The 25,431-nt window shown below is 32.5% G+C and overlaps 1 protein-coding gene across 13 annotated transcripts in view; it reads right to left on the bottom strand.

The window, feature by feature from the left end:
- The window catches only part of CHD9 (chromodomain helicase DNA binding protein 9), a 102,747-nt gene that overhangs the window by 57,865 nt on the left and 19,451 nt on the right, over positions 1 to 25,431 (bottom strand). For 12 of the 13 annotated variants that reach the window (XM_039880868.1, XM_039880871.1, XM_039880864.1 and 9 more), the window contains 10 exons: positions 24,308 to 24,639; positions 13,476 to 13,587; positions 9,697 to 9,843; positions 8,727 to 8,795; positions 8,586 to 8,641; positions 7,860 to 7,977; positions 6,102 to 6,188; positions 5,781 to 5,918; positions 3,723 to 3,844; positions 567 to 810 (listed from right to left, as the gene is read on the bottom strand). In XM_039880868.1, the coding sequence (XP_039736802.1) occupies positions 567 to 810; positions 3,723 to 3,844; positions 5,781 to 5,918; positions 6,102 to 6,188; positions 7,860 to 7,977; positions 8,586 to 8,641; positions 8,727 to 8,795; positions 9,697 to 9,843; positions 13,476 to 13,587; positions 24,308 to 24,639 (1,425 nt within the window). Of the gene's footprint in view, positions 1 to 566; positions 811 to 3,722; positions 3,845 to 5,780; positions 5,919 to 6,101; positions 6,189 to 7,859; positions 7,978 to 8,585; positions 8,642 to 8,726; positions 8,796 to 9,696; positions 9,844 to 12,725; positions 12,788 to 13,475; positions 13,594 to 24,307; positions 24,640 to 25,431 lie in introns of those variants that run through there. The other variant, XM_039880876.1, reaches the window with a different exon arrangement.

The raw sequence follows: 25,431 nt of genomic DNA, 5'->3' as shown, positions 1-25,431 counted from the left end.
CTATAAGATATAGGGAAGAAGAAAACCATAAAATCACCAGAGAACTGGAATAACCAATCCAAGAGGCAGAAATATATAGATATGCTTGCATTGGTATATAAAACAAACCAAACTTTCTTAAATGTCTAAAATCAAAATCCAGTGAACACAAAAGAGAACCTGTGGTTTCACCTCAATTAACATTTAGACCGTGTTCACTGAAGATTTAAATTTTAAAACTGAAGAAAAAAAAATTGGAGGATGATCAAAGAGACTTATAATTCTAAAGTTGATAGGTATTTAAAAACAATTAGTAAGCTATTCTAGTTTAAAAATTAAAGATACAAATTTGTACATTTGTATAAATCAGCATATTTCTTTGTACTGAAGTAGAGCATGAACCTACTTTTGTCATTATTCTCTTTAGCTACTAAAGTGTACTGTAAAATAAATATGATGAACAGAGACTAAATGAGATCGAAGTAAGCAATTGAAACCTATCCTAAATTTGAAAGTAATTAATATGTAATGCTTATCTCGTCCAAACCTGACCATTCCCACAATAAACAAAATGACCGACAACACACCTGTGAGTCCCTGAAGTACATCTCATATCGCTGTATCATCTGTCTGCTAATCAGGCTCCCATGATAAACCACAACATTAATATCAGTCCACGTACGAAATTCTCTCTCCCAGTTTGCAATGGTAGAAAGTGGAGCAATAATCAGGAAAGGTCCTCTTATACCAGTCAGAAGGATTTCATAGAGGAATGTAATTGATTGAATGGTTTTGCCAAGACCCATTTCATCTGCTAAAATGCAGTTTCGTCTGAAATAAACAAATATATTATCCAAGTACACATTGCGTTTTTCTGTATACTACAATGTTTTCAATGATAAATACACAAAAATAATCAAAGATCGAATTAAAACACTTGCATTTATAAAAATGTAAAAGCTGCTGAAGTGCAAAGTAGGCTAAAGATTACAATTTTATTATAATCCTGCAAAGGAAAGACTGTAGACTAAGATACCACTCAACAGATGTTTTTTTACAGAGTGAAATGGCAAGAGCAAGGCTAACTAAATATTTTCTTTAAGAAGCATTTATTAAATAAATACCTTATCTCAGAGACAGTATGAGAAAACGGGATACAAAAGAAAGAGAACATGTTCTCTGCTTTCCGGGGGCAAATAGTCATACAATGTGCTATCACAGAAGCACACATAAAATAAAGCACTGGTTTTTCAACTCTGGCTGAGCATTGCAAGAGTCTACAAAGCTTGAAAGAGACACAAATACACAGTGCCCTCTTCCCATATATTTGGATTCAAGACCACTTTCACAGGAGGTCACTGTTTTGTCAGACAGCACAGAAAAGGAGAGAAGTATAAAGAGCATGACCTGCAGGGAGACCAAAAGGTGTTTACTATGGTTTTGAGAGAAGGGTAAAGGGTGGGGATGTTATTAAGATAAGCAGGAAGTATAAATAAAGAAGTTTAGACATCATTCTAATATGCACTGGGAGTCACTGAAAACTTTTTTAAAAACTTGATGAGATTAGGATTGTATTTTGAAGCTTACTCTAGCACCACTGTGGATATTAGAAGAGAAGTGACTAGAAGTTGGGACACTAATTGGGAAAGCACTATAATAATGCAGGAAAGGGTTAAGCACTTGGACTAAGGGAGGAGGGACTAAGAGAACTGATTCCAATATTAATTATGAGGTAGAATAATTTGGACCCAGAAACCAATCTGGTACACAGCATGTGGGGAAGACAGCCAGATTTCGGTCTGGGTGACTAAATGAATTGTTCTTCTTAACTGAGATGCAAAATATGGAGGAAGACTAAATTCGGTATGGAAGAAACGAAATGGTAAGATAAATTTTCAATGTTATGTTTAAAGAATCTTTGATAGACATTAAGGTAGGTTCAAGGCCTTCGTCGAAATAAAAGTCTGAAATGAGAATATTACTGATAAGTGAAGGCATAGAGGGGGTATAGAACATGGCTTAGGGAGAACAAATATGTAAGATGAGAAGAAAGGAAAAGACAATTTGGAGCAAGAAATATCAATACTGAAAAGGCAAGCAGATGATGAAGAACCAGCAAAGACTACTGAAAGGAATGGTCACAGAGGTACTGGAGAGCAGGGAGAAGAGTCACAGTCAGGAAGCTGTTGGGGAGGAGTATGGGACAAGTCTAAAGGAGGAAGGAGTACCGACCACTATACAATGCCGCAGAGACAGCATATTACAGCTGAAAAGTATCCTGTGAACTGGAAAATTTAAAGGTTTCAGAGATATTACAGAATCAATATCCAGACAACAGGTTAAACGAGAACTGAAGATGAGGAAATGGGAAGAGCTCATGCGGGCTGCTCTTCCTAGAAATTCACCTGGGAAGTTACAAAGAGGGTGGCTAGAAGGAAAAACGGAACCAAGAGAAGTTTTATCATTTCCTAAGTTAATTTTATAGATGGGTTAACCTCAAATTTGTTCACAGATGAAGGGATGGCACTAGTCTTCAGAGATGGTTTGAAGATGTAAGAGCGAAGCATGAAAACTGAATGGAAGTTCAGAGAAGACTAGATGAGACGCATGTCCCAGGCTGAGATCCTGGGGAGGGACTTTTCAACTTCTGATGTATGCGGGCAGAGGTAAGGAGAGCTAAGGATGGAGATACACTTGTAGGCTTGGGTAGCAGGGCAGAATTTGAAGTTCACCTACTGGCCGGCCAGAGGCTTCTCTATGAAGCAGTCACAAGAGAGAGGCAGGGGTAGGATTGTGATAAAGGCTTGAGGAAAGTGGCGAGTTTTTAAAACAAGCAATGCAGAAAATGCGAAAGGGTACTGATGAGGGATGAAAGTAAAAAGATTATTTCGTTAACTATTTTACCTGGAAGGATCTCTTGGGGAAAACTGTAATTAATATTTACAAAATAAGAACCAAGGGAAAGAACACTGCATGGACTGGATGGCAGGCCTCCCTAACTCCAACAGACTGAGTCAATGACTCACCATTACTAAGCGTAACGACTCAAGAGAATCACGAGAAGGAAAAATACAGAAAAATGATTTTGAATAAAAATGCCATCAAATTTTACTATGATTACTAATACCAGTGCCTTCATCTGCTCCCCTACTATACTAATTTCTCAATCACGGTACAATTTTTACTTCTTAGCAATCAACTTTTATCTCAACAGAAGTGAGATAATGTTCCATAAACAACTTAAAAATTGAACAACTTAAAAATTTAATTTATAAAATGGGGTAATTCATTACTAGGCTCTCATATTTTGTATTCTATTCCTTACCAATTGCTGACGACCTGCTTCTTTTAAGACTTACATTAAATTAAAGGCCTAATACTTAAAGATTAAATGCCCACAATTTACTAACTAGATTCAGTTTTTGGCAAACAGTAGTATAGGTTCGCAAGTTGAAAAATATTCTGAAACACGGAAGGTGTTTTATGATATTAAGAAAGGTATTTCAAATTTGATTATTAATCGCCATCTCAACTTTCTTCTATGATGACTGGTATACATTTAAATAAAGCAACTGTAGTCAAAATCCTATACATATCTTCCTGAAATAACCTGACTTTCAATAACGAAGACTCCATGACAGTAAGAATGTAACAACATCAATACCTATTTTACTGAACATATTTTGGCACATACAAAAAAAATAACACGCTAAAATTTTTTTCTGTTAAGATATACTACATACCTATTGTACCAATTGAACAAGAGCCAGTTGAGTCCTTCCAGTTGATATTCCCTGAGTTGGTTGCCATTTTTATAGTCCCTGGATTGATCTATTTTTTTCCAAATATTAGAGGGAGGACGATCCTTAGTGGAAAAACAAAGAATGAATGATGTATTTCAGATTTTTTAATCTTCCACACATCTCTCATAAGGAATGATGAAGCAGAGCATTATATGGCATTATGAAATTTTACAAACATCTAAAGACCGAATTAGTTCTATACAAACTCTTCCAGAAAATCGAAGAAGGCATGCGTCCCACCTTATTCTATGAATGATACCAAAATCAAAGGTATTACGCGAAAACTACAGACCAATATCCCTTGTGAACAGAAATGCAAAAATCCATAACAAGATTTTAGCAAATGGAATCTAACAATACATAAGAAGCGTAATACATCATGACTAAGTAGGGTTTTTTGCCAGGAATAGAAGGTAGTTTAAATTTGAAAATTAATCGATGTTGATCAACAGACTAAAAAAAAAAAAACCTATGAGAATCTCAACAGATATAGAAAAAGCATTTGAAAAAGCTAACATCTATTTCTAACAAAAACTCTTTTTAAATTTTGAATAGAAGGGCACTTCCTCAACCTAATAAGGTATATCTACGAAAAAGCCACAGCTAACATCATACATGATGATTAAGACTGAATGCTTTCTCTCCAAGATCGGGAAAAAGGCAAGGATGTCCACTGTCACCACTCTACTGAGGCACAGTCTTGATCCTAAAAACAAAATCTCTTTCACAATATTCCTTGATTCACTCTTCCATGAGCTATTTAACATTTTTGTTTCCTAGTTCAAGCATAGGCCTTTAGAAACCAAAAAAAAAAAGGGGGGGAGGCGGGGCCAGGAGCTGTTCTCTTGCTAATAGACTATGGGTATTTAGCAAGACTATGGGATAAATTAAGGAGACCAGAAATAAGAAAAAGAGAAAAAAATTAATAAACAACAATATGTTCTCTTCCAAGGAACAATTAATTCATTTTTCTTTTCTTATATCATATCACTAAATTTTTCATGGAAGCCTTCCCCACTCTGGTGCTCATCCAAAAGTGATCTGGCCCTGTCTTTTCATGTATAAACTCCCTCTTAAGTGAATTAAGAAATTTCTATAACCAAATTATAATGCAAAGAGGACAAGCCAACATATTTAATAAAATCATAAGATATCTCCTCAATATGAATTTGTTTTGGTTGGCTCCCCAAACTGGATTCATATGAGAACCATCCTATGTTTTAAATAAATGAAAAGCAAAAATTCATATAATTATTAGCAATATCAGAACTTGCAATAACTTTCTAGAATTCCAGTTTCTGTAACAGAAAAATCAATAACCCACTCAAGTTTTGTGTGTGTGTGTGTGTGTGTGTGTGTGTGTGTGTGTGTGCAGGGAAGAGATTTGCATGTAATCGATAAGAAATCAGTGTGTCTAATTTATGTATGTCTTTCATAATATTCTATAGAAAAGGTTCTAAAACTAAAGGTACTATGGAAGTAGATGAACTATTTAGTTATGGATAAGAAACTGGTTTATAGAAATGAAGGAAAATGTGGTTATAATATGGATATTTTCGACAGAGAATTAATTACTCTAGAGTTGAAATTGATATTGTGATAGTTTTATAAATGACCTGAAAAAAGATTAGGGGGAAGTTATTAAATTCAGCAATGAGGTAGAAGTGTTCATAACTTTTCTGGAGGGTACTCTGGAAGAAAATATTCTTCACAGTTTTAAATGTACCTATGCTCTTTATAATTCTAATTATAATTCTGATTTATCTTACAGGAACTTATACAAGGGCTTAATGTTCAATGTAGCATTGTTTATAATAGCAAAAAACTGGAATACCCGCTAATGAAGGAATAAATTAACACACAGACATGACACTGTAGCAATATGAAAATACAGTAGTAATTGCACCAAAGACTAAATTAAAAATTTAAAGATTACATTAAACCTGTTGAATAAAGAAGTGCTAAGATTTTATGAAGTTGTCTAAGATACATTCTTACCAAATGTCTTGTGTCAGGTCTTGACGCTTGCAATTGTTCAAACTCTTCTATTTTCGCAAGATCTACATCTTCTTTTAGTTCCCAGGTACTATCTTCATATGGCAATGAGCACCACTTCACTAAGTAGTAAATAACAGGCTATAAAAAAAATTTTACCTTTTAGAAAAATAGAGTTTAAATATATTAACCTACATCAATAAGAAGTAACAAAATTTTTTTTTATTGTTTTAGGTCATTAACTTTAAAAAAGTAGTAAGTTTAAACAATGGAAAGTTTAAGTTTTTCTTATTTAAAAAAAATTTTTTTTTACCAAATATTTACCTCACCAGTATCTTTGTCTTCACAAAAAGAGACTTCTAACACCCTGTCTACTTCAACGTAGTCTGGGTTAAATGGTTCTTCTTCCATCTAAAAATGAAAAAGTAACACTATTTGACAAAGAAGACGAAGACAAATACACTAGCTAGTCACTACAGGACACATAAGTTTGATTTCAATTACATTTCCAAAAAGTGGAATACTTCTATTTGAAGTTCTAAAAGATATTTAGGATATTTATTTATATTATGAATCACCATGTTATATATAATAAAACCAACCAAATAGGCCTCTATACTTTTCTGTTACTACTTTCTTCAAGTCCAAAAGTTGAACACCACCTGCAGGCTCATCTCTCAGTTGATCAAACATTCTTTTCTATGCTCAAGAATTTACTCAAACTAACTGAATGCAAACTATCTGAGCTATCTCATACCCTCTGCTCCCATTTACTGTTCAGCTGATCCTTCTTCCTGTAGTTTCTGAATGGGCTAATGGTAACACAGCACCCCTCCACGCCCCTCCCAGTTACACAAGCCCGAAATGGAGAAGTCATCTTAGATTTCTTTTTTAATCTCCCACGTCTAATAAGTTATCAATCTGTACAAATTCTACTTAACTCAAATTGGTTCCTCCTTCCTCATTCTCATCGCTTAATCACTTCTTACTTGTCAAATGTACTACTTGAAATAGGTACCATGTATAGCCTGATATGATTCAATGAGAATACAAGCATCGTTTTTGTGATGTTCTTTTAAAAAATGCATGAACTAAATACTGAGGAAATATCACACAACTGCAAACTTACGCACATTCTACCAATAAATCACCTACATTCTTTTTTAAAAAAGGTAATAAAAAACAAAGTAAGAATGATTAAAGCAGACATGACAACTGAATGCAACATGTAATGCTGGATTGGACTCTGGACAAGAATAAGCACACATACAATTTTTGCTATAAACATACTAACATCATGTCAATTCTACTATTATTATCTAAGAAAATGTTTTCAGAAAATAAATACAGAAGTATTTGCAACTTACTTTCAAATGGTTTAGAAAAAAATGTACATGCATGTGAGAGAGGTTTGCAGAGGGAGAATGAATGTGAATGATAAAGCAAAAACAGTAAAATATTAACATTTAGGGAATCTAATTAAAAAATATGTGGGAATTTGTTGTATAATGTTTGCAACTTTATTGTCCAAAATAAAAAGTTTAAAAAAATATTCAAATTAAAAAGTTAGTGAAAATTATACTAATCTAAAACTGCACCAAAAATAGGCTATTAAAAAAAAAATTAGAGCGGGAAAGAACATGAGACTATTTAGTAAAGCTTAGAAGGGTAAATGAATTTTTTCAATGATGTTCTGTTCATATACATAGCTGGTACAGAAAATATGAAATAATTTCATGTACTGAAAAATACTATTTTCCATTTTTTTGCTACATTATCATTTCCATTATGTGACTAACTTTGTTGCTAAAATTCTGAGATATACTCACATTCAACTCTAAGTATTTAAATACATGCTAATTTAAAATACAGGATTTATCTACTATTTGAATTATCCATGTTCCTGTTGCAGCTACTTTTCAAGCTAAATGTGGGAAAAGAAAAAAAAATGTAGATAGCATTTGTATTCAAATATCGAAGTTTAAAGTCTAAGAAGTAAAATAAATAATGAAGTTTTGATTGGTAATACTACATGTGTTCAGAGTTCAACACATAATTGTCTAATTTATTTATTTCTCTTACATCTGCAAAAAAATGTGCTCTTTGTGCTTGTCTCAATTTGAATCGTTTGATTTTCTGCTGGATCCTTTTATCTTTCAGGAGCTGCTGTTCTGTGGCCCACTCACAGTGAAGATAGGAGCTAAAATTTTTATAAAAGCAACATATTAGAATACATGTTTTGGTTTATTTAGATTTATTTTTAATCATAGAATTCCAATATAAAATATTATCTTCCACTTTACAAATAGGTAGTTCATCATTTTATTAAATGTCAATAGCCTGCCTCTGTGATCACTATATCCTGAGACTGTAGTCTAATGTCTGCAATTTGCTATAAACAGAATGATAAACTGAATCATATAGGTAACAAGATATGATTTATCATTTATCTCTTCATTGTAAGTTTTGAAAAGATAAGAAAGCTAACTTGTTTTGAAAACAATGATTTTATTTAAAACACTTTCTTTCACCGAAGTATAAGAAAAAGCTGAATTCTGAAAAGTCAAACTCAAATGTAATGTCTATAATTTATAAAAGCGTATTATAGATTCCTCCATTTTGATATTAATCAGTTTTCTAAAAAAAATTTGACTGTAATATGAAAGGTTTTCAGTCTTTATTAATGCTTAAGTTCGTGATACAACACTTAAAATGAAGATAAAATAAAATTAATTTATCTTAATATAGTTAAATATATTTATAGTTAAATCAACGTCTTTCTATTATTTTTCTAACTGAAATACTTACTAATTCTTGTATTTTACAAAAAATTCTTCTGTATCAATCATCACTCCAGGTGATATCTATGAAAATAAAATCAATAATTATGACTTTTATTATCAGGCTCTGGAATACTGAAGTATAAAAGTAGAATGTACCATCACTTACTTCCTTTTTCACAATTCTGGAAGATAGTATTTTGTCTACAATTGCAGCATCTTCCTCACTTGGATTTTCCTGAAGGAGGGAGGAAACAAATAATGACACATTCTGAAAATTCCTTTATAGCTTCCACTCTGTATATTTATGACTACATGAAAATTCAATAAACATTTATGGTTATCTAGCACATGTGCCAGGTGCCATGTTAAACATTAGGAACAGAAAAATGAAAAATAAATCGTCATTACTGTCCTCGTTATGGGCCTCATCACCATAGTGAAGATATGCTTCACTGTGATATGCATTCTTCTAAGCACATATGGTAACTAATTTAACCCTTGCAACTACACTGTGTGGTAGGGTACTATTTGCATCCACATTGGACAGGTTAGGTAGGAAGCTCAGGCACAGAGAAGGTAAGTGCTTGCTTGCCCAAGGAGCCAGAACACTCAGCTAGCTAGCAGGGTAGAGTGGCTCTTCACAATCCAGATAAGAAAGATGAAAAGAATTATACAAAGAGGAAAATGCATACGCACTGACACAGAGGTGTCAAAACAATGCATTTGGGCAACTATATCCACAAAGCCAGTGGATGACTGCTTGGAAAGAAGGGGCAGGAGACAAGGCCAGAAAATCCACATAAAGGGCTTCATAGGCTGTGTTAAGAAGGCATCAATATTTTTGAAGACTTAGGAGATCATTACAGTTTTCAACAGAAAAAGTACTATAATCAGGTTTGTAACTTAGAAATATGCTACAGAAAGGACAGAGTTTGGAGGAGTTTCAGGACTATGTGTTTGGGAGGTAGATGAATCTCTAGATTTCTGATCTGAACTATCAAAGGTTTTATTAACTACATTAAGGAATCCGGGAGCAAAAGTTGGCAAAGGTTTCAGGAGGAAAGCTAACGAAAGCATTTTAAGGAATTTATGTTGGTTTAAAATGTTTTGCTATAATAATCCCAAATCTGCCTTACCACAAATAACTGTAAAGGCTGTTCACCAGGTAAAGGAGGTAAATTCTTTTTTATTTTCACAGAGCCTTTAACCTCTTCTTCAGATTGTTTCCCCTCTCCATCTTCCGCATACTTTTTCCTTTTGATTTGTCGATTTGATCTTCTTTTCTGTAATGAACCATAAGGATCATATTTACATGATTTATTTTAAAGGAAAGGTTTTAAAAATAATTACACCAGTGTGGCAGTTTTATATATTAATGTTTCAAAATTGTATGCAACATTCATCTTTTCTCATTTTTCCTAATTAAAGGAAGATTATAATTTTCCCTTATCCAGGTTTGCAATCTTTAGATTAACTTCCTAAAGTTTAGAATAACAAAGATTAGTAATACCTTTATTGTCTTTCTCTAGAAATTGTTTAGAATAAAAAGATTATTTTACTTAACTATTTCACATTTTGGGCAAAATATATTTTATTAGTAATTAGTAATTGCTTTATTATTTTTCTTTAGAAACTATTACTAATAAAAGTAAAAAGGCACCTGTTTTATTTAACTATTTCACACCTTGGGCAGCACATATTTATACTATTAAAACTTTTGTAGTTTTTGCCCAAAATCTAAAAAGTACATCAGATAAATATTGGTTAAATTATTAATCAGGGATATAAAACTAGAAAAAATTAAATAACATTTGCCATAAACCCATGAACTTACATTTAAAACAGAAAAGAAAAAAAAAAACAAAAAATGATATGAAACATTTTAAAAGAAATACACAAAATAATAAAGTATAAAACCTACGGAAATAATTAAATGTGAATGAGAAAGGAACCAGTGTTTTACTAACTTTACTATCTTTCCTTAAAAATAAGGAACATCAGTATCATAAAAACAGAACTAAGCCTTAAAAAAAGTATTACATGTAGTAAAATAATTTTTAAATAATCTAATTTTAAATCAGGTATCAAATACACATGGCTTTACTTACCTCCCTAGATATCTAATATTATTTGATGTTCCCTCTATAAAAAGAAACTCTCATATTGATTTGAAAATCCCAAAGGACTTCGGTTTGCCTTCTTTCACCTCTCTAAAATCTTGTGGGTGGAAGCATCTGAGCCAACTATTGTATTGCTCGGTATCTGGTATAAATCTCCCCCCTTCTTCCTGTTCCTATTTTATTTTCTTTTGTATATTCAGTAACTCCCATAACACCCCCCCACCACCACCAAATGTAACCAGCAAATAACCCATGTTTTCTCCTTTTGGTTTCTGACAATGTCTTCAATTTAGTACGTCTTTCATACTTCCATAGCCAAGACAAGAATGGCTGAATCAGGAGCAGTGTGGGGACAAACTTGTTATTTGCATCCAGAAAGGTTGCAGTGGCCTTTAACGTGCCTTTGCCTCTAGCAGAATACTGTGAGAAAGAAAGGTACTAATATGGTGAGTTAGCTCAGCCAAATGCAGTAGACAACTTCATGCCTCATTTAGGATGGGTCATCATCTCCTGGCCAAGAGGACATTTACTCAAGGTACCACTTTTGTTAATATTGGAGACAGGAAGGTGGCATATAAAAATCTTAATAACGGGACTTCAAGAAACCTAATTTTCCCATATCCTGTTGTGAAAGATATGAAATATTTCTTTCTCCCTGGGGGAAAAATTCTAAGGATCTCTAATTTAATAGCAGGCTAAAGGAGTGTTCAGATTTCTATTACAGGCATCCTACAGTTCTTAATGTTCAAGACTAATTTAAATTAATAACCGACAGTGACATTTATTAGTCTAACAATAACATGTATTAACAATGTTGTGTCTCACCAGGCACAAATCTTCTAAATAATGGAGCTTGCGAATAATTCAGTATAATTTTAGAACACTGTTCAATGTTTTCAGCATTAAGTTTCCTTTCTAGTCGCTTATGCATCTATTAATGCTTTGAGATGCCTCACTTAGTCTTCAGTCAACAGAAAATGAGTGGCCTGAAAGAATCCTTTGAACTCAAAGAAGTGCACATTCAGGTAATTCTTAACAAGACAGAACATGGGCCACTCATTGTAAACTGCTCTCTAATCCTATGAAGACTTTATTAGTCTAAAAGATTTCATCTATGAGTTATAAGATTATAGCTGACTTTATTATAAATTATATTCCACTAGGTTATATGGTTAGATATCAGGTGAATCCAAACAAGGTGTCACTCTCATCGATTATCTTACTGTCATACTTTTCTGTCTACTACTTTAAAAACATAAAAAGTAATTCGATGTCCACAGTTTTGGCTGTGATTTTCTGGCTTTCTTTCTCCATGATGTTTTGCAAAACACAGTTTAAAATAGTGACAAGCTCTTTCTTCAAATTTCTTCTACCTTTTTCCCTTATGTCTTAAAGGCTGCAAAGATCGAGCTACAGTATTTTACATAAGAGGTCAGAAACATGCTTCTAAATGACATAACTGTGATATCATATTACTTGTTTTCTCTAATAATCCTAATATAATCTGCTGCAGAGGCTTTAAAAAATATAAGTCTAAATATCAGACTACTAGAGTGCTCTCTATTAAGATTAAAGGTAAAAAATTAAGTATCATATTTACATTTTTAAATTTCTACTCGACTCCAAACCTTAGACTACTTTTCAAGCCTTTAAATCTTGACAATTAATTGTGGTTGAAAGCTATAAGGACCTCTCCATCATTTATATGATGATACATTTAAATATGTCAATAATACAGATTTATAAGTGTTTATAGAAAATACTTCCAACTTTCCCCATTTGTGAGTGTGAGTGTGTGTTTTAGAGCAAGACCTATCAAAGCGAACAAATACTAGAGTCAAAGGTATGGAAGAAATGTGCCATGTTAACCTATCCTGCCATGTCACTGTTTGGTAATTACATAATGGAAAAATGGCCAGCATTATTCTAGTAAAAATTAAACTGAATTTTCTCATATCGAATAAGTAAAAGTTTCCCTAAGTTAAGGATAACATAAAGAGAAAGCCAGGCCATATAACATCAGGAGCTTCGGTCACTGCCCTTACCTCAACTCTTGCAGCAGCCCAGGAGCCTTGAGCCACTCACTACTCTCCCATTGGACAAGAAGCTGCGTAAGGAAGAAGAAAGGCCGTTCAGGGGCTTTCTGGCCCCATAATTCAACAACTGCCACCACCCCTACGGCCTATAGTCGTGCTTTAATTATTAGAGAGCAGAGGGTGGCCTGAATTATTATGACCTTCACTATATATATATATATATTTTTTAACTTCACAAGGTTATTTTGAATATCCACTTACTTAAAATAAAAGGGCAAAACGCACAGTATTTTTGTCTACATCAGGGGATTTTTAATATAAATGGTTGTTTTTTTCTTTGACAGAGCAGATCAAAGGAGTTATCTCTAGAAATGATTTAATACATTTGCTTTATCATTGTAGGTGATTTTAAAAATTATGATGTCTTTCATTAAGTTCATTCAAAAGCACTCTAAGTACAGGATATCACTAGCTACTTCTCCACGCTAAAAGCCAGCAGAAACTTCAGATTGTTACTTAACCTCTCTGGGCTTTAGTTTCATTATATGAAAAATAAGTGGCTTGAGAGGATATGTCAGTTTCCTCCCAGGTCTCCATATTGCTAGGACTACACTGTGGTAATGCTGTCACACTAAGCTCTACTATACGATAAAATGTATTTTACTAGTAAACTGCAGTATAAAAATCCATAAAGCAAAATTATGCTATCTAGATAATTCTACCAGTACTTCAGTTGTCAGAAAAAAATTGAATACTCACTTGAGAGTCTTCCTCTTTGCATGTATGCTGTGGCATCTGCTCCACATCGGATATTTCATCCGAAGACTCATTCTTTCTTTTTTGTTTTTTACCCAATGTAATAATAAGCTTGCTGTTTTAAGAGGGAAAAGAGTAAACAGTAAGATCCCTGCATTTTTCCATTTTTTTGTCAAATCAAGATTACCATGATAAACTTTCTTTCATTTATAGCACTTGAATGTTCAACTGATGATAATTATCACGAAATCCATATGGCATTTTTCAAGACAAAAACTGTATTCTAATGGAGCAAATACAAATCACTATTACAGTTAACATACTTCTAAGCACAGAAAGGCACTCAAGTTCTATCACTTCTTAGGCTCAAGATTATTTTTCAAAGGAAAAATATCAGGTGCTATAACTAACTGTATTTAGTAATTAAAATAATTATTTTATTATCTTGTAGATTTGAAATGAGGAATTTCCTTCTACCTCTTACTAAATTCAAATCCCACTAATGTCCCTGAATCTCCCCGATTCCCTAAAAGCCTCTACTTCTTTCTCCCCTATAGTAATGTCTCCCTTACTTAAAACAATTTAACAATTAAATGTTGTTTAATGATTTCATATATGTTATGGCTTATCTTAAATGTACTCTGTTCCTAAGAACTTTATTTTTTATGTTTCAACAGTTTGCCTCTCATGTGTATGTGTATATACATATATTAATATTTGCACACACACGAAATACAAATGTCTAAAATGAAAGTGTGCTTTTGATTTTTTTTCCAGATCCGATGTAGAAGTACAGAGCTCCCATATCTCCTTAACTGTTTCAACAGATGGGAGGGCTTGATTTCAAAGTACCATACTAATCACAAACCATGCTAAGTGTTAATCAAGAAAGTCACCAAATACTTTCAGATATATGTCAGAATTTTTCAACAATAATTTAGTAGTTCTACTGTGGGAGAACTTGGAGGTGAAGGGCATGCCCTTTGAAATCACAGGGTCAAAGACTGTAATCCTGAGTTCACTGTTTAACCATCTGTGAGACACTGGGCAAATGACTTGGTCTCTTTTTGCCTTAGTGTCCATGCTTAGGAAACAGAGATATTTTAACAGCTGCCTCTATTGTTGTTGAGAATTAAGTGGGATAATATATGTTACCTCTTAGCAAAGTCTTGACACAGTAATTTTTCAACTAATGATCGCTACATCTAATATTTTATATGCCAGGCACTTCCCTAAATTCTAAGATTTGAAGATAAAGGAGACCCAGTTACTAATCTTAAGTCATTGTTAGAATATGATCACAGTTAAAATGCTAAAATGGAATTGAGCACTGGACATAATGTGAACCCAAAGGAAGAAGTGCTCATGTTTACTGAAGAGTAAAGGAGGCCTTACAGAAAAAATGAAGTCTGAGACTTGAACGATGTAAGGGAGTTTAACACATAATGAAAGAAGAGGTAGGGTACATCCTAGGTACGGGGATGCCACAGCAAAGACTAAACAGTGTTAAGAGCATGTCGGGATACAGAGTATCGCAGGAGGAGGAAGCAGAGGGATGATGCTCTTATAACTACGGCGGAGTTCACAGGCCTTGTATGACATGCGAAAAGTTTAAGGCCAGCTTTTAAGCTCGACAGGACAAGAATTTAAAGAGCATCTGTCCTGTTCACTATTGACAACAAATGGCACTGAAATATCTTTGAATGAATGAAAAAAATGCAACTGGAAAATGAGAATTTTAAACAAGTTCTAGTGATGTAACTATACTTAATACAGCACTGAATACTTGAAAGTTGCTAAGAAAGTAAATCTTAAAAGTTCTCATTACAAGAAAAAAATTCGTAACTACGTGAGATGATGGATGTTAACTAACCTTATTGTGGCAATAACTTTGCAAATCTACATATATCAAATCATACTGTACACCTTTAAACTAATACAATGTTATGTCAATTATATCTCAATAAAACTGGGAGGGGAGAATTTTAAATGAGAGAGCAATGCAACCAGAAGTAAGTGAAATGCAAGGCAGGCAAACCAGTGATAAAGCAAATGATGAACAGTCAGCAATACAGGGCCATGGGGATAAGCATGAAGAGGCAAAAAAGGATCAATTTTGGAAGCATACTCAGCAGGACTTGGTTAACTAGATGACTAAATTTAAGGCGAGAAAAAATTCTAGCAGAATTTATCCTCAGGTTATTCATGTATTGGTATGATTACCACCTTCGACAGGATAATGGTAATTCTCACTTGGTATCTCATCTGCATTCTTCTGAGTTTGTGATGAAAATAAATAAGAGTAAAATACAGCTTATGTTGGAACCTGAGAAAAGATACTATGAAACAATATTTTAAGGAACCAACCACAATCACACTTCATTCCCTCTCACCACTTTCATTGGTCATTTCCTCCCTCTTCTGGTCCCTCTTCCTCTCTGGTTTCCTTCCTAAAATAAAAATCTTCCTTGAGATCATATCTACTATTAGATATCACATGTTCTTCCCTCTTCTCATCCACAGTTCTTAAAATAGTCTATACTGTTTCAGTTTCCTTTCTCAACCCACTGTAATCTGAACTTCACATGCATTATTTCACTTGATGTTCACGCAACTCTCAAAGGCAAATGCTATTATTTTATAAGAAGAAACTGAGGCTTAGAGATGTTAAATACCTTGTTCAAAGTCACACCAATAGCAGGAATAGAGATAAAAATTAATGCCTCACTTCAAAGCCTGAACTCCTAATGCCTAAGGCCACAAATGACCCTGGTAATGCCAAATCCAATGGAAATTTAAAGTTTTATCTACCAAAGCATAACTAACCCCTTTTTCCTTCTCTGCACCCTTGGCTCCATGACACAAACACCCTTCTAGTTCTCAATAAACTCCTTTGGCTCATTTCCAATGGCAAGGTCAAGGATAACTCTAAGTAAAACTGGGTAGCAGAAATATACATTTCATGCATTCTCCCATTATCTAACCACCTCCAACCCTAAATGCATGTTTTAGACTAGTCTGTAGATTAACAAAACTAGTAAAAAGAATGTTTAGTTACTAAAGTAACAATTTCCTATGAAATGCAAATCAAGACCTGTTAATACCTTTCAACACACTGTTTAAAAGTGTTGGGTAAGCTAAATGAATTATGTGAAATACACATTCTGATACAGTATCCATGTGGCTGCGTAAAGATGGACATCCCACTGAATAAAAACTTCAATGAAATCAGAAGCTGAGATATTAACATTTTTTTTGTATTTATGAGTGACTATGAAGAGGTTACACTGTTTCTTTCTAGTGGTAATGGTAATTAAATGAAAACTTTCTAAGATCAGTGGACTAAGCTTCTTAAACATTATTCTTATAGGTAAATACTGCCTAAATCTCTAAAAAAAAATAATAATAATGAGTGCTGCCAAATCAATCTTAAACACCCACCCCTTTTGGTAGAGGGGAGTGAAACTGTTTGCTATAATATCTTAGACGAACTTCACTGTATTAATTTAAAAATGCACTTAAAATAGAAAAAAGATCCTTTTGTTTTTCATATACTATATTTTCTTTTAATATTGTTCCACAGGCTTGAAATAGCATCTTATTTTATGAATTCATTAACCACTCTTAACTCATAAAAATCTTTTTTCAAACCCTAACTTTGAAGAGACAGTGCAGATTATAGTAGTTTCCTACTAAACCTTTCGAAGTCCAAATATGTTTACACATGCCCTTTCTGTTCAGAAAGGGTACATTTCCATGTTAGGAAAAAAGCTAATTCTAAAACTTGAAGTCATTATTAGCTACATAATTGAGTCAAATATAAATATTTTAAGATTTAAAAACTTTTTAAAAGATTTAAAACTGAGGGTTACTTATGTAGAACACTATTCTTGGAAACAAAGAAGTCATATAGGTTTATTAAGAGCTCTAAAATAGTATACAGGTGATATCACAAAAGGAAACAAAAATTAGGTTGGTATTGATCAATAATTCTTAAATGTACACAGCAGGCTTCATTAGGAGGCTGTCTGTTAAAAATACAGATTCCTAATGAGAAAACATCAGACAAACCCAAATTGAGAGACATTCTACAAAGTAAGTGGCCAACATGCTTCCAAGTTGAAAATGTCACAAAAGACAAAAGACTGAGGAATTATCCCAATTGGAGGAGTGTAAGGAGACATGACAACAAACTGAAATGTAGGATCCTGATTTGGACCCTCACCAAAAAACAAACAAACCAACAACATAAAAAACCCCACAGAACAATTGACAAAATTTGCACGAGATCTCTAAATAAGCTAATAGGATTGCATAGGATTGTGTAAGTGTTTCTATTTCCTGGTTTTGATAATTGTGCTTTGGTTACATAAAATGTTAACATTTGAAGAAGCTGGATGAAGAGCCTAAGGGAATTCTGATCTATTTTTGCAAATCTGAAATTAGTTCAAAACAAAATATTAAAAAATATATAGCTATGTAGGTCCCAATCCCAGGATATTTATCTAGTAGGTAGATAACTATCTTGATTGGACTTCGAAAAATTCCCTAAGAGACTCTGATGCTCCACTGGATCTAAGAACCGCTGGCTCAGAATGGTTACGGTAGATTACTCTAGGAACATTCAGGATAATAAAACTTTTATATTTATAAAATGCTTTTTAAATCTCAAAGCGCTTTTGCCTACAATATCTCAGTTGATCCTGAGAAAAACTCTGAAATAGGCAAGGCGGGTATTGGTGTCACTATAATAATAAGAAAACTTCAGCTCCAAAAGATGAAATAAACTGCCAAAGTCACATGTTTAGCAATATGGTCAATATTATGGACAATACGGTCTCTCTATTCCTACCTACTCTACTATTTCCAACATATCTTACTGATTTTAAAATAACACTAAACTTCAATAATTCAAAAGATATTTAAACCAATGAACAGTTTAATAAAGAGAAACATGAAACTGTATTATATTTTAGTAAATCACTAAGGATAAAGAAAACCTAACTTTTGAGCAATCAGAAATCTCTATTGCCCATACAATGACAAATGATAACCATAAGTGTTATCTGAAGGAAATTAGATGATCCAAAAGTAGGGGGAAAAAATCAGTTAAGTAAAATATCCAATTACCAAAGAGCATTCTATTCCATTCCATTCTTACGTCATGGCTCGCAAAGAGTTTACAATATTAATTCTAATAAAATTTCATTATAAATGAAACTACAATTTCATTATAGATACATTCTTCAAATAAACTGATAGTTTGCTATTCCTAGAAATAGCAAGGGAAAGCAAAAAGGTAATACAGAATATATTCACAATAAAAGCTTCATCCAAGTTTTGTTTTGTTAAAACACTAAAGGAATCTGTTATCAATGTTAGCAAACTTCAGCAACAGATATTCAGACAAATATAAGAACTAAATATTAAAACATGTTTCAAAAATCAAAGAGCAATTCCACGTTATGTATAAATTTGAAATGTTAATTCATTTGATAAGTCTAGGCACTAGAAAACCTCAGTGTTTATACTTGATGTCTGTATTTGATTTTCAGATGTAATTTATGCACTCATCTAAATCCTGCCCACACGTTATTAGTACAGGCTGTGTGTAAGTAATAAGTTGTAGTCTACACTGTGTCTATCTGTAATTGCCCCCTGTTGATTCTCTCATTGCAATAATTGGACAAATAATGCTATCTTATCCAATTAGTCCATTTGTTGTAATTAATGCATCCAATTCATCATAAGTGAAAGAAACAAGCAAAAATACTTTCACATTATAATTTTTTTCTTTATAAGCAAAGTGAAAAACACTGGTCTATTTTTAAAGTTATCAAATAGAAACCTCTTAAGAAACACATTTAATTTGGTGAAATTACTCCATCTTAAGGTTCAACTCAAGACTGTAACAAACTCATCTGGGAAAAACGATCAAGTTTTAAAAGAATTCTTTATTTTAGTTAATCCTTAAATTTGTGAAAGTAACAATATAGTGTAAGCTTTTGGTAACTTGTACTACAAATTACTTCCTATTTAAGGATGGACTTTTTTTTTCAAAAAGTTGAATTACTTAGTTTCAAATAAACAGTTGCTGAGGAAACAAGTATTAGCTAAGTATTAATCATAGTCAATATATTTATCACTTAATTCTTATTAAAAAACATTTTTTTAATGGTATTTATATTAAAAATATTGACAAACAGGAACATTAAAATCAAATACTTCATTTCAGTAGTTCTAAGACACACATATTCCCCACATAGTAACATCTATAAAATCAAGATTCCTCTAATAATCAACAACATGCCATAGTTTTAGCTCAGAAAATCTTTTTTCTTTCTTATCGACAAAATAATGGTCTTATAATCGATGAGTGAAACACAGCACATCGTTTGCTAATGATAAACTTTACTAACAATTTATGTAAAGGTGTACTTTTTAAAAATGGAACTATGTCTTAATGAAATTAATAATAAATAATGTATATATCAATACTTTCTATAGATGAATACATTTCAGATTTTCACTAAGTTCAAGTTTAGATAGGAGTGAAATCAAAACATTTTATCTGCTGAGAATTTAAAAAATTCTAGAACTTATAGAGACTAATGATAGCATATGATTAATGAAAAATACATAATAAATTTATGTATTTAAAATTTTGTCATATGCCAAGAAATGATTAAATGATTACTACATTTATATTTTATCCAAACAGATACTAAATTATTATCTTGAATATTTTCAATCAGAGTCTTATCTGTCACTTTATTAACATGAACTATAAAGTGATAATTCTCAATTTCTGATAATTCATCTTATTTTTCTCAGACATTTATTCATTTATATTATTTTCCCTTATATTTTATATAGATGTAAATGTCCCTCTGTAGACATACATGTGGACATGCTGACATGTTTTGTTTAATGAACACCTACATTTATGTGTGTGTGTGCACATATATGATAATAGGTAATAATGTCATTTTCCTTCTTCCCTCTTGAGGGTTCAAAAAGGCTATAGCAATAAGGGGCATAATATAATTCCGAGATCGCTGAATGTTTCATTCTTTTCCTTTAAAACATAACATCCTTAATTTCTACTTGAGTTTGAGAATCATGTCCCAATTTAGACGTTTTAAGAGAAACGGTAACTCTAGCATCTGACAATTAGCATTCCTATAACAAACAGAAAAAATAATTATGAATACAAAAAAGAACAGTTAAGGTTTAATCGTGAAAGACTATTACCAATTAAATTTATAAGGGTACAAGAACATTTTTAAGTATCAAAAGCATTCTACCTATGTTAGTCCAATAATCTACAATACAAAGAAATAAACTGTGACAACATGGAAACAAAATTTAAACGTCAAAGATATAAACCCAAAATTTAAAAATGCTTCATCATCTAAAATTGAATGGAACCATAAGAAAATTCTACTGGAAGTCTTAGAATGATTTTATTTTAGAATTTAACTGTCTACTACTAAACCAGTTATGTCCCTGTGGTTTTATGCAGAATTACAATGCCATTTCTATTTTCAACGAATCAAATTCGATCATGTGTTACCTTTTAATATTTAACCTTCCACTCTTTCATTCCATAAAATCCATCCTGTATCTATTATGTACCTACTATTACTTGAAGAAACTCCTGCTACTCTACTTGAGAAGCAACTTGTTAGAACCTGACTGCCAAGATCACGAAAAATGTTAAAGTGGAAGAGGGTTGCTTCCTGTCCTCCCTCACTCTTTAATTTTACACCTGCCATTTCCATTTTAACTCATGCCCTTCCATATAACCATGGGCAACCCTTTCGAACTGCAGGCATGTTTCAAACAAAATCTACCAGTCCAAAATGGTTACTCTAGGTAACCTGACAAAGAGAGGAATGCTTATATAAAAAAAGCCATTAAGTTAACCTATTATCTCTCTTAACAAATAGCAACTGTTTTTGTTTTTGTCTGTCCTGATTTTTTTAACTCATCTTGTTTAGGAACACAACCTTGATGGAAAGGAAACCTAGGCAGACGAATGAGTTTAGGCAGGAAGAAGGGGTGTGGCTCCTGGCCTCGGCTTTTTCCATCAACAGCTATTCGCTCTGTATGTTTTCAGAAAATAACGATGGCTAACACTTACAAAGTACATTCCAGGTACTGTTCTACATGTTTTCAATGTGATTATATCATATTATCCTCAAGATAACACTGCAAGGCAAGTACTATCATCTCCATTTTACATATGAGGAAACTAAAGGTTGGAGAGGTATTTGTCCAGGGTCACGCGGCTGTGACAAAACTGAGATTTGAACAAATGTAACTTGCTCCAAAGCCAAAAAATTTACATGATCATACTGCATGCCTAACCTAACTCCCAGAATCACTGTGACGATTACATGAGACTACATCAAAGTGCCCTGAAAGGGGCACTACTTCTCATACTGTTCAAACATTAATCTATAAAAGTGACAGAAATAATAAAAGGTTTCATGCACACCAGCAAGCAGAGGCAGTATTGGTTTTCTTCAGATTAGTCTTCCTAGAGTATACCAAATCAAAGACATGGATTAAATAAACACCAACTCTAACTATGTGTCAAACATGACATTGTTTACAAGTTTAGTTACTTTTAAAATTTATGTTTCACATTGTCGGTGGTTAAGTTCCAACATATATTCCCTTCAATTTTATCTGACATCAGTCATTTGATATTAGTGACAGCTCAATTCATCCAAAACTAATAGAAAAATAAAATTTTTACAAAAAATTTAATACATCATAAAATGCTGTTAATCAAAATGATGCAACTAAATCATTTAAATGATTTCACACAAAAATTAAAAACTCAGCAAATTCAAAATTATAAAATGTAGTGGCTTATTAGAAGAGTAATGAAAATTTTCAATTGACTAATATAGGAACTCTAGATTGTACATGAATTTCACTTCCAAGTACGCTTTTTCCTCCAAAATGATAATAATCTTTGCCTTTGTCTGACACAGATGATCAAGAAATTAGTGTTTTACTCTTAACAGCTTAGTAACAATAGGCAAACTTCAATTTTACTTATCTGCCCACAATTTATAAATTCCCGTATCAAAAAGTTCTATACTCTCAACAGTTTCAGCAACTACTCAATATCTCGCCATGTACGTATCTTTCCAGTACAATTCTCACCTTATTTTCAAGAACGCTATCTCTAAAAAACAAGTACCAAATTGATCAATGCTGTGCAATATTAAAACAATTTATTGTTATAATCTATTTCTAATAAAAATACAAACACCACAGTATGAGTCAGATACTCCACCACAATAAATTACTATTCCCTACCATATCAATTCATATTTTTAAAAAATCCATGCTTTTCTATTATAATTTAATTACATCTAAATTCCCCTTATGTTCATTCTTTTTTCTTGAACCAGATTCACTTCTGGCATCTTTTTGCCTTTAGCTATTCCCTACCCACCCCCAAATTTAAACTTGCAGTAACTTTTCAAGTTTCCCTACAAATTTCCTTATTTTATGTATTGTTTTTTAATTCCCTTCCAAGTACTACACGACTTTGCCTATACCTCTGTGTAAGATAAAACTAAAAAACTTTAATTATGCTAACTTTCAATACATTAAAGAATTCAACGAGGTTTCCTAAAGTATAACTAGACATACTGGAAAAATAAGATACTTTCATACCAAAACCTTTAAATATAAAAGAAGCAGAAATTTAACTTTCGAATTTAATTTTAGCTGTCTGCAAATAAAATAACAAAATCAATAATATTAATTATTGCTCTATTATGGTAAGAGAGCCCATGTTATTTAATGGTCTGGACTGAAAGGCATCAGGATCTAACAATATAATTCAGCTTGGTGGTCTCATTTCAAATGCTGAGAATTTGGTCTACATAACTGTTAGTTCTAAATAGCCACAAAATATATTAATAATTTCTTTAAAAAAATGAAGGTTTTCATAATAAGAGAATTCTTTATTGTGTACTTTCTTATGCGGAAAAAAGAAAATAAATTAAATAAATAATCTGAAACTTTTCATATAAAGCCTGAAAAAAATGACCAGTATTCCTGCAAAAACAATTCTAAACTATGGTGGACTTAGGTTATTCTCACCCTTGCATGCAAGGCAAATATACCTATAGAAAAAATAATATTTATTACATTTTCTAAAAATGTTTAGATAAGTTGTCAAATAAAAACACACAGGATTAATGTACCCTCCTAGAGCAATTCTCTGTCCTTATAATTCTCTTGGAGCATTAATCCTCACCTGGCCTCTTTATTATATAAAGTAAATCAGAAAGACTGGAAGAGCAGAGGGCTGCTAACTGATGATTTAAATGGTCTTAGTTTTCTTGCCATTCCATTTAGTCCACGGTTGTGAGTTTGAGAAAATATTATATTTCATGTTTCTAAACTGTAAGGCGTCCAATGCTGTACAACTATGAGGTAAAGTTATCTTATAAAGAATTGTAACACATATTCTGTAAAGAGAGTGAATTAGGAACTGGCAGAGCAATATGAGTTTGGTTTAGTTTTCTCTTTCTCTGTTTTATATACAAAATATTTTCCTTTTAAATATTTTTTACTAATATCAATGTACAAAAGCCATGTTCACAGAACAGTGAAATTTAGTAGGTCCTGGAATATTACTTAATTTATTCAAAAAAGAAACAGGGTGCATATAGCATTTAACTTTTTAAAGTTCCAGTGTGGGCATAAACACATCACACACCTATCAGAACGAAAAGACTAGACAGATTGCACTTTAACAAAAAATTCAAAGGCATTAAATTTAATCTTAACCAACTTACCCAATTTTTGTCTTCTCTTTCAACTTAGAACAAGTTTTTGTTTTTTTGCTCTCTTTGTCCTTTGGCTTGGATTTCATCCTTCTACCTTTCTTTTCCTCCTTTCCTTCGACTGAAGCACTAGGAAAGTTTTCAGGGCTCATGACTCGTGGAATATTGCGCTCCCCACGCTCCTTTGCTTTGGCTATGGCTTCTGATATTATACGATTAGCCTTTTCTTGCTTGCTTTCTGATTCCACCTTTTTTCTCTGCTTCTTCTCAGACATGATCCTCACCTGGGTATTCTGCAACTTAGTATATGTCCCAGAACCATCATTCTTCTTGGAAGATGGAGGCTAGAGAAACCAAAACAGTATTTATACAACATACAGAGTACATAAAAAACAACCAACATGAACATCTGAAAATTTAAGATTAGGCTTAAGGAAGTAAAATACGTGAGTAAATATGTGCGTGCTACAAATTTTAAATTAAAACATTTTGCTGATCTGGAAATTAGTGTAGATATAAAAAGCTCAACTACTGCTTTTAAAAATGAAGGTTAAAGGATAATATAGATCCAATAATATTTTCACAGCATTCTTAATTAGTTGATTCAAATTTTGTCCTGTACATACAGCTGACTCAAATTTTATCCTGTAAATATTCTATGTATTCGGAATAAAAGTATTCTTTTTTTCTTCACTCCAGAACTCTGAAAATTATTTTTTAAATAAATTTAAAATAGCAATTTTAATAGTGACTACTCTTTATATTTTATCATGATTTTTAGAAAAATAAAGCCTATGCTTTACAAGAAACCAGAACCTAAAATCACTGAAATCATTTTAATATACAATGTATGCAGCAACATAGCTAGTTAGTAAACAGACATTCCCATACTTAAAATTAGAGAGAGTTTTAGTTTTTCCGTGAAAGAGTTAAATGTGGATTTTTTTTTCCTCTTTCTATATCATAATTATTTTGTTCAAGCAATTCTGGAAAAAAACAAGTTTTATAGTTTTACGTTAAAATTATTAATATTTTAGCGATATCACAGGAAGCAGATCAACAGCATTTAAAAAATATCCTCTTCAAACACGCATTCATCCACATGTACTTAGATCACAGTTTTGTTATGTTCTTAC

Source organism: Pteropus medius, unplaced genomic scaffold (assembly GCF_902729225.1).
Source record: "Pteropus medius unplaced genomic scaffold, Ma_sr-lr_union100, whole genome shotgun sequence".
NCBI lineage: Eukaryota > Metazoa > Chordata > Mammalia > Chiroptera > Pteropodidae > Pteropus > Pteropus medius.
This window is presented reverse-complemented; position numbering and strand designations above follow the sequence as displayed.